Source organism: Acinonyx jubatus, chromosome C2, assembly GCF_027475565.1.
Source record: "Acinonyx jubatus isolate Ajub_Pintada_27869175 chromosome C2, VMU_Ajub_asm_v1.0, whole genome shotgun sequence".
Taxonomy (NCBI): Eukaryota; Metazoa; Chordata; class Mammalia; order Carnivora; family Felidae; genus Acinonyx; species Acinonyx jubatus.
The window spans coordinates 65,494,981-65,507,997 of NC_069384.1; the positions used below are offsets into that span (position 1 = coordinate 65,494,981).

The 13,017-nt window shown below is 37.1% G+C and overlaps 1 protein-coding gene across 3 annotated transcripts in view; it reads left to right on the forward strand.

Moving 5' to 3' along the window:
• GTF2E1 (general transcription factor IIE subunit 1) overlaps nucleotides 1–13,017 on the forward strand; it is a 35,619-nt gene that overhangs the window by 2,846 nt on the left and 19,756 nt on the right. For all 3 annotated transcript variants that reach the window (XM_015072761.3, XM_027060936.2, XM_015072762.3), the window contains exon 2: nucleotides 2,083–2,549. In XM_015072761.3, the coding sequence (XP_014928247.2) occupies nucleotides 2,102–2,549 (448 nt within the window). In that variant the 5' untranslated portion in view covers nucleotides 2,083–2,101. The remainder of the gene's footprint in view (nucleotides 1–2,082; nucleotides 2,550–13,017) is intronic.

A 13,017-nucleotide genomic window follows, 5' to 3' on the forward strand; every position in this document is an offset into this window, starting at 1 on the left:
AACCTGGCTCTCCCAGACCAGCTGAAACAAAATATCTGGGAATGGGGCCCAGGATGGGTGTTTTTAAATGCTCCCCAGATGATTCTGCTTTACAGCCAGGGTTGAGAACCATTGGTCTAGAATATGGAGCTTATGGAGCGGGAGGTCAGGGAGGGCAATATAACAGTAGGAAATAATACTGGAAAAGTAATTTATTTTGACATTTGTCTGCCATTTTTCGTTTGTTAGATATTTTAGAGGCTGTATGTTATGTTTTGCCAACTGTTGAGCGTGTAAAACAAAGCAAACAAAAAACTGGGGTCAAATTGGAAAGGAGAACAAAATGCATCTGGTAGTATGCTATGATACTACTTTTGTGTTCAACTCAGGTACTTGCTCAGCATCCTTCAGCCTTGGGATGACAGGAATGTTTTAGGGCTACAATAGATTTGGATCTAGGTCCTGCTTTGTCTCTTATATATAGTCATTCCTGCCTGATTATTTACAATCTGAAATACTGTAACTGACTTTCCTTTTATCTTTCCTTTATTACACATAGGGCATTATATTTCCCCCCCAAAATATGTGTATAGATTGGTTGTTTAGGAATACCTTGATAGTATAGTACTGTGGATATAAAGACATTTCTTCTAAAAAAGGTATTAAATCTGATTCTGTTGATAACCACTGATTATAAACAAAAGGTTCAATCGAAACTAATATTAATAAAAGAATGTGATTCTCTACTGAAAGAGTTCAATAGCCTCTTAAAAATTTCCCTATAGTGTAGGGAAATGTTGACATAGTCTGTGTGGATAGCCTGGCTGTCATGTATTGATTTAATGATTAAACCAACATGGGAGCTACCCTTATCAACAAGTGTTTCCTAATACACATATTGCTTCACATTCTTATTTATTCACCACAATAACCTCACTGAGGTAATTAATATCCTTATTTCTCACAGAGTAAAATGTGGCTTGAAGTTGTTTTAAGGAATTTGCTCAGGATCACACAGCTACTAAAACTCAGGCTAACTGAATTCCAATGCACAGGCTTTTTAACAGCCACGTGAAAATCTAGCCCATGCCAGTGTGGGCTTGTAGAAGTAGCCTTATGGGTCATGACATGAGAACTGGGTACTTCGTCCTGCAAGAAGGGATCCAGTATTTAAAGATATCTTGAGTTGTTTTTGTTTTGTTTTTTTTGACTGTTTACTCAACTGATTATCAGATTTAACTTTGCAAGGTTGGTAAAGCTATCTGGATCCAAGTGTTAATTTCTTTCAGATTTATAACAGTAATTTTGCCAAACACCCATCTGGTGATTACTTACGTGTTTATTGGTTTATTGTGATTTTATTGTGAAAGCATGACTATGTAAAACCTCCTAGAATAGATTTTGGTAGGAAAATTTTTCTCAAGAAAAGAAATAAAGACACTTTAAGGATATGCTGATAGATTTTTCAGGGGTTTCCCAGTATTCCCAAAGATTATAGCATTAAGAATAGTGAGGCTTCATTTATCTTTTTTGTTTCTTTTTCTGAAATAAAGTGGGCTTGATATAATACAACATTGCTATTGGTAATAAGTTTCTTTTTAGAATCAAGCACAGTAGATCATGAAAATGACCATTTAAGGAATATGTGAAGCTTTTAAAGTATAATATGTGTACTGTAAAGGAAAATCTTGTTTTCTGTTAAATGCTTAGGCTTTATAAGTCTTTTTCTTAATTTTTTTTTTAACATTTATTTATTTTTGAGACAGAGAGAGACAGAGCATGAATGGGGGAGGGTCAGAGAGAGAGGGTGACACAGAATCTGAAACAGGCTCCAGGCAGTGAGCTGTCAGCACAGAGCCCGACACAGGGCTCGAACTCAGACCGCGAGATCATGACATGAGCCAAAGTCAGATGCTTAACAGACTGAGCCACCCAGGCGCCCCTATAAGTCTTAAAACAATGTCTCAGATACCTTTGTGGCACTTCAAAGGGTGGTAACTACCAGCTCCCTATTGGGTTGATAATTCTAGATTTAAAATGATTACTATGTCCTTCTGATCCCTTTTTTTTTTTTTTTTTTTTCTGAATTTGGTTTATTTAAAGTTGAAGTTTGCTGCTAAAGATGGCAGACCCAGATGTCCTCACCGAGGTTCCTGCAGCATTGAAGAGGCTAGCCAAGTACGTGATCCGGGGGTTTTATGGCATTGAGCATGCTTTGGCCTTGGACATCTTGATCCGGAACCCCTGTGTGAAAGAGGAGGATATGTTGGAGCTGCTCAAGTTTGATCGGAAGCAACTTCGATCAGTTTTGAATAATTTAAAGGGAGATAAGTTCATCAAATGCAGAATGAGGGTAGAGACTGCTGCAGATGGGAAAACCACTCGCCATAACTACTACTTTATTAATTATCGTACTCTTGTTAACGTGGTAAAATATAAATTGGACCACATGAGAAGGAGGATTGAAACTGATGAGAGAGATTCCACCAACCGGGCTTCCTTCAAATGTCCTGTCTGTAGTAGTACTTTTACGGACTTAGAAGCTAATCAGCTCTTTGATCCTATGACAGGTGAGATTTTTTTCCAATTTATGAATCTTTCTTTTAAGTAATTTTAAAAAATAAACAATTTCTTAAATTGATTTATCTAATTTTTTAAAAAAGCTTATTTATTTATTTTGAGAGAGGGAGAGAGAGCATGCATGCAAACTGGGGAAGGGCGGAGAGAGAGGAAGAGAGAGAAATCCAAGCAGGGTCTGTGCTGAGAGTGTGGAGCCCGATGTGGAGCTGGGGCCCTAGGTGGAGCTCAATCCCATGAACTGTGAGATGACCTGAGCTGAAACCAAGAGTCAGATGCTTAACCAACTGAGCCACCAGGCGTCCCTGGTTTAATTTTTGAACCAATTATGCATATCATTATAAAATTGAACGGATTCGTAAGTCCGTGTATGGTCATTCTTAGTCTTACTTTCTTGTTTGACTGTCATACTACTTTTAGAAGCTTGCCTTTTTCATTCACAAGGAAGTGTCCTCTATCACCCATGGCCCTCCTACCTCTGCTCCCACCCTCAACCCCTTATTTGCAGCTGTAGCCTAATCTGAAGGGTTGGCTTCTCTACCACTTTGAAGCCATTCTGACCTCTTTGACCTCTTCCTTCAACATTTATTTGAATGTCTACTTGTATCAGTCACTGCCAGAAAGTTATAATACAATGTACCTAAATGCTTTGTTAGTGGAAGTACAAAGTTCTATTAGGAGTGTTTAGGGCCTCTAATCTGCATTTGGGGAAGGCCTCTGGAAGAAGTACTGGCTGAGACCTAAAAGATCAGCGTCAGCCAGATGAAATAAGAGGGGCACCTTTTGCAGGTTTATTAGTGGAAGAGAATTGTCAACATGATCTGTAATTTGCTTCATCTAATTAAATGCTTTAGGTTTTAAGGATTTTTCTTATCAACACAGGATTGTAAAACATGCATTTTCTAAAAACACAATATACCTAGTGTTAACATCAGGAACTTAAATTTTTTTTTAATGTTTATTTATTTTTGAGAGAGAGACACCACGACTGGGGGAGAGGCAGAGGGAGAGAGGGAGACACAGAATCTGAAACAGGCTCCAGGCTCTGGGCCATCAGCACAGAGCCTGATGTGGAGCTCAGACTCTGAACAGTGAGATCATGACCTGAGCCGAAGTCAGACACTTAACCGACTGAGCCACCCAAGTGCCCCAACATCAGAAACTTTAAAGTGCTGGGTTGTATAGTAATTTTGTCTTGTTGTCATTTGTAAACTGGAAAAGAGTGTACAGTTTTGGTAATTATTCGGTGGATTAACTTTGTATTATTTTCTAGAGGCAAAAATCTATAGAGAGAGCCAATGCTGGTAAGTTAGATTGTCCCCTTGTTATGGTAGAATTCAGGAGTATAGGGTACTTTTTAGTTCATAGATCTGCCTTTTAAAAAACTATCTGAAAAATGTAAACTTTCACACATGAAATGTTCTATTGCAAAAAAAAAAGATTTATGTGTGTTTAATTTTCTAATTTTTGTATATGTTATGTATTGTCTATTTAAGAGAATTTTGCAATTATTTTTTAATGAGAAATAATCCAAATATCAATTAAGATTATTAACCTAAAGAACTAGAAATAGCCGGTGATTTTTCTTATTTATTGTGAAGCAGTCATTTTAGATGAAAAGTAATTTAAAGAAGTCACATTTGTATTAAATGTTTAATTTGTCAGAGCCTGCTTACCTTGAAAGGTCTTAACTAGGAAGAGATCTTGGTTGTAAGAAAATTTCAACCACCCTGAATATAAGAATTGCTTGAGTGTGCTGTAGAGGAATGTTATAAAATGTATCTGGAGCTCTTTCAGAATAGACTAAAAAATTCTCATCATTTTTTCCATTCGCTCTAGCAGATTTCTTAAAGGAGCTCTGGGTTTTGGTTTTGTGATTCTCGGCAGATATTGGTGTTACAGTGGTTGTCTTTGTCACTCTTGACTACAGTAGTAGGTGTAATCCAGTCCCTCAGAGAGGGTAATCTAAAGTAATGTGCTTCTACATTTATTCATATGATACTTATTTAATTTCATGAGACTTTCTAAAGGGAAGTATTTCCACTACTTATAAATCAGTATGTAGGAGATTGATCTATAATGCTCTTTGTATTTCACTTAGGGTTAGTGTCTGAATGAAACTAGTTGTCAGCAATAGTTGGACTGTGTGGGAGATGGCCTAATATCAAAATATAGTCAAGATTATTTGAATCAAGGATATTGAGTCACTGATCAGACAGTACAGTCAACTTAATTGCCATTTATGTCTCCCTAGTGAAGGTGTCTTAAGGTATCATGATTGAAAATTTTTAGTCATTGGGGAACTTCATTCTGAAAATATACCTGCTTTTTGATTATAATTTGGTTTTTCATGTGGACTTTGCCTCTAAGGAGAGAATGTGCTGATTGGGTGATATTAGGCCCCAGTTTTTGTGTCAGTTCTGGTGTTTTGTTTTTTCACTATTAATGCCTTGACATCATCCCTTGGTTATACATTCCCTTGAGAAATCTTGGTCTCTTTTTCTCTTTGCTCCCTTCCTCTGTTTTATTCATGCCCCACCCCCATTTTAAAGAAGATGGGAAATAAACATTTGGTATGTGTATCAGAGGAGAAGGAGGGAACTTTTTCTATTGTAATATTTATGCTCTCTTTAAATTGATAGAATTATAGTTTTCATTCAAGCCCAGTCTTGTACAAAGCTATTCTATTTCTTCCAGGTTGTTATTGGAGATTGATGATATTTCTGAGTAAATGATGGGGGAATCTGATAGGCATTTGTCTCCATTTCCATCTCAACAATTATTAGGTTGAACTGTGGTTTATATCAGTAATTAGGGGGCATTCAGGAATTAGATTTGAAGCTTTCTAGACTTATTTCCATGAAAAAAGTTTTTAACTCAAGTGTATGGGCAGCTCCCTGCCACTGGACAAAGGATAATGACTCCTAGATGAGCATCCAGAAGTTCTAGGCTCAGGAAATTCTGAATTCAGCAAGAATTGTTTTACCATTGTTTATTCACATAAGCCAGTGATCTTTTTGCTTCAGTTCGTAGCCTTTCTTACCCCATTTCTCTTTTCCCTAAAAATTCTAGGTTCTTCCCATACTTCCCATTTAGATTTTGCCATTAGTATTCTTGGGTTGAACTCTCCCCAAATGTTTGATGCTTGGTCTGTGTGAGATCTCTGCTCCCAGTTCCTTGTGCAGAGCTTCTAAAACTCTTATAATTTCCTAAGTGATAAGAGCACAAATAGCATCTTTTATTCTAATATTTGGCTTTTGACCCTTGTTTCTGACACAGGGCTCCTGAAACCCATGTGATTTCCTGGGTAATAAGAGTGTCTTTTGTCCTAATGAGGTCACTTTGGGTGGGTCTTGGATGGCTCCTGGATGAGGGCTGGTCACAGACCAAGCTAAGACCAAGCTTGGAATTTTCAGCCCCACCCCCTATTCTCTTGAGAAGGGAGAAGGGCTGAAAATGGAGTTGATGAGTGATCATCCATGCATGAGGAAGCTTCCATAAAAATCTCAGTAGTATGGGATTCAGGGATCTTTCAGGTTAGTGAACATGTGGAGGTGCAGGGAGAGTGATGCACTCCGAGAGGACAGGGAAGCCTGGTACGCTTTGCTAAATAGTTGGCCCTACACATCTTTTCCATCTGGATATTCATCTGCATCCTTTATCATATCCTTTAATAAACTGGTAAACATAAGTAAGTATATCCCTGAATTCTGTGTGCCGCTCTAGCAAATTAACTGAATCCAAGGAGGAGCTTGTTCGTTGGAACTTTCTATCTATAGCTGGTTGGTCAGAAGCACCCATGGTAACTTGGGCTTGTGACTGGCATCTGAAGTTGGGGTGAGGGGACAGTCTTGTAGGACTAAGCCCTCAGCCTGTGGGTTCTGATGCTCTCTCCAGGTAGCCATAACTGAGTTGGATGTTAGGACATCCAGCTGGTGTCACAGGGAATTACTTGGGGTAAAACCTCCACACATTTGGGGACCAGAAGTGTCAGAAGTGAAGTGTTGTGTGTGACTAGTAAAGGAGACACACAGGGAAGAAATACACAGTAGGGAAGAACTGGGCTTCTTGCTACATGGAAAGAAAAAAGGCTAAGGTTTTTCCGTTACAGTATGTATAGATACTTTATTTCATTAAAATGGAATGGCTTAGCCTTTGCCCATTAGTCTCTGGTTTCAGAAGCTTAATCAGGCAAAACCAGCTGTTTTAGTGAAATATGGGAATTTTATGTAATCAAAACAAAGACCGTATGACATGAAATCCCTCAAATCAGCAAAATAGCATCTTTTAGATTTAGCAAGCTTTCTGGCCATGTAGGTAGATTTAGTATTTCTATTTCTACTTTAGTAGTCTCAACCATGGGTGATTTAGCTAATGGCACTTTTTTTTTTAAGTTTATTTATTTTAAGAGAGAGAGGGTACATGCTCACGCACAGTGGAGGGGCAGAGAATGAGGGAGAGAGAGAATCCCAAGCAGGCTCTGCACCTGTCAGTGCAGAGCGTGTTGTAGGGCTACATCTCACAAACCGTGAGATCACGACCTGAGCCAAAATCAAGAGTCATACGCGTAACCAACTATGCCACCCAGGCACCTCAGTTAATGGCCCTTCTAAGTTAACGTCAGCAACAAGCTTCCCCAAAAGGAAGGGGAAGATTGTATTCTCCTTTAAGATTCGATGATATGGAAGTAGTTTTATATTTTGCATTTAAAAATTAATGCAGCCATAATGCCAGAGAAAATTTTGAAGAGAAAAAAAATTACCTGCAAACCACTATCCTTTTGCTTATGACCTATAATTATAATGGTAACCAAGAATAGTTTGTAATCTCTTGGTTCCTTAATGTACCAAACTCTCCTGTTTCTATCTAGTGTTCAAAATATGCTTTACTAGGTGTGATTTTTTTTCCCCCCTCATTTTACTTTCCACCCCTTTTGGGCACTTTGTTTTTATCTATATTTTGTTAATATAGATATGATGCTTTGAACACTTTTATGTATATAGCATTTTAATGTTTAAGTTTTCCTTGAGAAGAATTCTCAGTAGTGGGAATAGTGAGTGAAAGAATATAGTTTTTATACTTCTTTTTAAAACATTTTTTTTAATGTTTATTTTTGAGAGAGAGAGAAGGGAGGGGCAGAGAGAGAGGGAGACACAAAATCTGAAGCAGGCTCCAGACTCTGACTCTCAGCACAGAGCCCAATGTGGGACTCAAACCCACTAACCGTGAGATCATGCATGACCTGAGCAGAAATCAAGAGGCAAATGTTTAACTGACTAAGCCACCCAGGCGCCCCTAGTTTTTGTATTTCTTTAAAGGCATATGTGGCACTGTAGTTTTGTCGGGGATAAGTAGGAGGTAAATTAAAAACAAAATTTTTTAATGTTTATTTATTTTTGGGAGAGAGAGAGAGAGAGAGAGAGAACACACAAGCAGGGGAAGGGCAGACAGAGAGAGAGAGAGAGGCAGAGGGTCCAAAGCGGGCTCTGTGCAATGGCAGACACCCTGATACAGGGCTTGAACTAATGAACCAAGAGATCATGGCCTGAGCTGAAGTTGGATGCTTAACCGACTGAGCCACCTAGGCGCCCCAAGGAGATAAATTAAGTGTTTGAATTAGAAATAGTTTGGAAGCCCGTATTACTGAATTTACCTAGAGACTGAGAATCACATTTTATTTATTTATTTTTTTATTATTAAAAAAAAAATTTTTTTTACTTTTATTTATTTTTGAGAGGTCACAAGTGGGGAAGGGCAGAGAGAGAAGGAGACACAGAATCCGAAGCATGCTCCAGGCTCTGAGCTGTCAGCACAAGAGCCCGACGTGGGGCTCGAACTCACGGACTGTGAGATCATGACCTGAGCTGAAGTTGGACACTCAACCAACTGAGCCACCCAGGCACCCCCAGAATCACATTTTAAATAAACTTTTGAATAAATTAAAAAAAGAATCTTATAACTATGTATATAATACGTTTTTAGAAATAGGAATTTAGAGATTAATTTTTCTGGCTCAACTTATCTAATGATGTGTGTGTGGGTACACTTACACATGCCTGTGCTGTACTCTAGGGTTTGGAAGATCTTACCAAGTAATAAATCTGGGGCTGTATAGATTTCTAGGATGTTGTAGGTTGAGTATCAGGAAAGAATATTCAGCTTGTTTCGTGTGGCTCCATAAAAATAGAGATACATTAGTATTAATAGTATTAGAAGAGACGGATTAGTGTTAAAGGAGTCTTTAATAACTAACTGTAAAAGAAAATAAGTGTCTGGTAAATAACTCTTAAAAACAGCTACAATGTTCCACTGTCTCTGGTCACTTGGAATATCAAGTAAACTCCATATCTACTTGGGATCTTCATATATAAATTTGGGGTTAAATCATGAGTCCTTTCTTGCCTTGTGACTGCAGGTAAAGCTTTTTGGTTTATAAGCAGATCAGTTTCATGATCCCCATATCATTAAAATTCCTCAATTTCCTCAACCAATATCTTGCAACTGTTAGGGTCCTGTATTTGTGAGACTCCTTAAGACTTGTTAATGATGTTTATATTCATACAGCAGGCTACTTTTTTCTGTCCTTACCTCTTTCTACTTAGGACAGGAGATGTCTTATAAGCAGTATTTTCAATTCCTGAAATGCTAATAACACAACCACACACACACACAAATATTTCTAGGATTATTTGCTGATTTGGAATCTTGCCCAGGACAGTTTCATTAGAAAAGCATACTGGAAAACTCAGAAGTGTGGATTTGTTTTGGGTAAGGGGAGGCGATTATTAAGTTAAAAAATAAAAGCAATTTACAGAAAGTTACAAAAAGATAGTAAAGAAACAAGTGTCTTCTCTCTTTTACCCTTCTCACCTCTTCAAAACCTTTAGGTCTGATTAAAAAAAAAATTATGTTGCTTTGATCATGAGGATTTGAGGGCTTTTTTCTTAAATGAAACTTTTGGTGAGTTGTATCCTTTTTGTATTTTGATGATGCTGATTATGTGGAAGTTTATTTGTGAAAAGTTGCACTTTAGTTTGATGCTGGCGTATAATATCCTATTGATTATGGTCTTTCAAAGAATTGTGTCAAAACCACAGATTTTTTTTGCCTGCTCACTGCATGTTGAGATGGATTCGATTTAAGCCTAATTTAGATAATTTATTGCAGACTTTAGTATTTATGTAAGTACTATACTTCAATTTGCTGTTTTCCCTTCCAGGCATAGTATATTTTTTCCCCTTCATAGTGAGTTCCAGAATCTGAGAATATTGTATGATTATACCAAATCTACAAGTGCCCGTTTATGGAAGGACAGAAGCCAGTTTCATTGATAAGTTGAGTTACAGAGTGTGGGGTTTTACTAGGTACATCACAAATATGTTTGAGATCTTCTGAATTAAAAAATTTGTTACAATTGCTTTTTTTTTTCTTCTGCATGCAAAGCAGTGAGTATTTTACAGCGTTAATACATGTTCTGCAGTGAATTATTAAAGGATAGTTTTTTAAGTACCTTTTTATTAAAGGTCAAATAATTATAGGAAATATATAACTATGTTCTTGTTATGTCTGTTGCTATTTTATAATAGCAGTTCCTTTTTCCATACATTTCCCCTTGCCCAATTAAACTGAAGAAATTTGCTTTATGAAATAAAGTTTAGAAATTAGAATAAAAGGTGATTTTTGAGACTAGCATTTTAATGCATTTGCCTCTGAATATTTTGAGTTATAAAAGTTATAACAAAGGACTTGATGCTTTCAAAGAATAACCCAAGAGTGTGTGACTTTTGCATATTAGTTAAGAGGGAGTTTAGTGTTTTGGAGGATTAAAAATAACATTTGTTTCCTTTCTTCTAAAAATACATAACTAATATGTTAATGTAAACATATTAAGGATCCAAATGGTAGAAAAATATGTCAAATAAAATGGCACATCTAGGTTTTCCACTCTGTGCGCTTCCACTCGACCCAGTCCCCACTCACACCACCTTTCATTGTGTTAACAACTATTGTTTTGTGGTTACCCTTCCAGTTCTCCCTCACACCCCAACCCCACCTGACTGCCTCAACCGCTTTTGAAATGTAAGAAAGCAAAGTGATTCTTTTTTTTTTAAGTGATTAAGTATGTTGTTGTTTTAACAGCTTATGGTTAATAAATATTGGTCAACTTCTGATAGTATTGTCAGGGTTTTTTAAGATACTTATTACACTGGGTCCTTTTGCAAAATTAGTGTGTTCAGTTGCCATGTCATTTTCATAAGTTTTGTTTAGTTTTTTTAAGCAATGGCTATAAAACAGTAAAATGACAATGTTTTAGGATTCCAGAGTCTTGAGTTCTAGTCTTGGGTTATGTTAATAATTATTCGCTTGGGTGAATCCTACAATCATTCTAGGCCTTTTTTTTTAGCATGTGGAAAATGGTAAGTTCAGTCTTTTCTATACCATATATGGTTGAGAAACCTCTCAACTCTAATTTCAGAGCACCCTTTGGTTTGGAGAATAGTTGATATTTAAAACAAATTTTTTTTAATGTTTATTTATTTTTGAGAGAGAGAGAGAGAGACAGACAGAACGCAAGTTGGGGAGGGGCAGAGAGAGAGGGAGACACAGAATCCGAAGCAGGCTCCAGGCTCCGAGCTGTCAGCACAGAGCCTGACATGGGGACTCGAACTCACGAACCGTGAGTTCATGACCTGAACCTAAGTTGGACGTTCCACCAACTGAGCCACCCAGGTGCCCCGAATAGTTGATATTTTAAAGTATATAGAGGCTAGGGTTTTATCATTTCTTTTAGAGGATAATGTTGGTCACTTTGGGTTAATTTGAAAGCCCTTGGTTAAGAATTGAAACTATTGGTTATAGTAGTGTTCATGTAGAAAATATGCTTTGTTTATGCTATCTTCAGAAACACTTTATGGCATAATGGAGAATAATATTTACATTTTTTGTCAGTTTTATTTTCCCAAGCTTCCAGTTCACTCCCTTTCCCCATGTATACGTAATCCATAAAATATTCAGTGGGAAGGGAAATTGCCCAAATATGCTTCCTAGGGTATATGGTGGTTGGATTCTTACATTGTGGTAAAATTAATCCCATATGTTAGTGATATGTCTTGAAGTTTTGTAGTTTCCTCTTTATCTCACTAGTTACTTGGTTTTAACATGGAACTGTTAATTGCCCCTTATTTTATTTTTTTTTTTTCCTGGAAGTTTTTTGAGTGAGAAAGGAGTTTAGTTTTTTCACAGGATTGTCTAGAAAAGTTATCTTAGCCATTATCTCTTAGATTTCGCACCATTCTTAGTCTTCTTGCTTTCATTCTTGCTGCCCATTTGGACTGATTGTCATAGTAGCCAGCGACCCTTCTTAAAAAGCATATTAGACTCTATCACTCTTCTGTTCACAACCCTCCAAAGGCTTCTCCCCTCATTCAGAAAAGTCACAGTCCTTAACACAACTTACTTGCCTTTTTCATGCTATTTTCTCTTGCCAAATATCTGCATGACTGCCTGGTTCCATTACATGTTTCAAACCTCATCTCACTTGCTGTATCAGAGGGGCCTTCCTCAAGTTTCATATGTAATAGAGCATACCCCTTTCCATTGCCCTCCTTTATCTTTATCCTCTTTTCTTGCTTTTTCTTTATTATACTTATCAACACCATGTTATTTATTATTTTTTTTTGTCTTGACTAATTCCTCACTAGAATGTGAGCTCTACAAAAGCAGCTTCCTAGGCTTAGGAAGGCCAAAAGGTAGGAAATCTTTTGGACATCGGTCCCACTGTGCTGGGGTGAGGGCTGTGCACAGCAAATACCTGATCTCTGTTTCTTTGGCTAGCCTTGAGGATTTGCAACATGACTAGCCCCTTGAGGGCTGCAACATGACTCCTGCTTCAGTGCTGCAGCACCTGTGCTATATCAAAGCAATTGGACTTTAAAAAAATTTTTTAATAGAAAAATGGCTGAATAATATTCCATTTGCAATTAATACTATGGCAAATCTTTGACAGTGAATTCTGGGCATTAAACTGATGATGTATACCAGAATGAAGAAGGAAAAAACATAATCCTAAATAATGTCTAATTGTTTAGGGAGTTGACTCATATCTTCTGCCCTTTTCCTCAATTACGATACATTTCTAAAACATTTTCTTTTTTTCAGACTAAGGAAGATAAACATTTTTTTCACTTTGGTTTTATTTGTATTTACTGTACCCTTAGTTGAATACTCACATAATTAAAATAAGTATGATGTTTGCTAAAATGAGTAATGTGTTGGAAGCAGTTAAGTGGAAGACGTTGGCCAGCATAGTAAATTTTCTCCTGTGTTGAGCAAAAGAAAAACGTTGTTTGAATTTTGTTGAACTTTATTGTTTGTTTGTTTTTTTTTTCCTTTTGTTTCCAGCCCTTCTCTCCCCTCCCTAACCCTTTCCCCTGCCCTCAATTCATATTTGTTTTTACATTT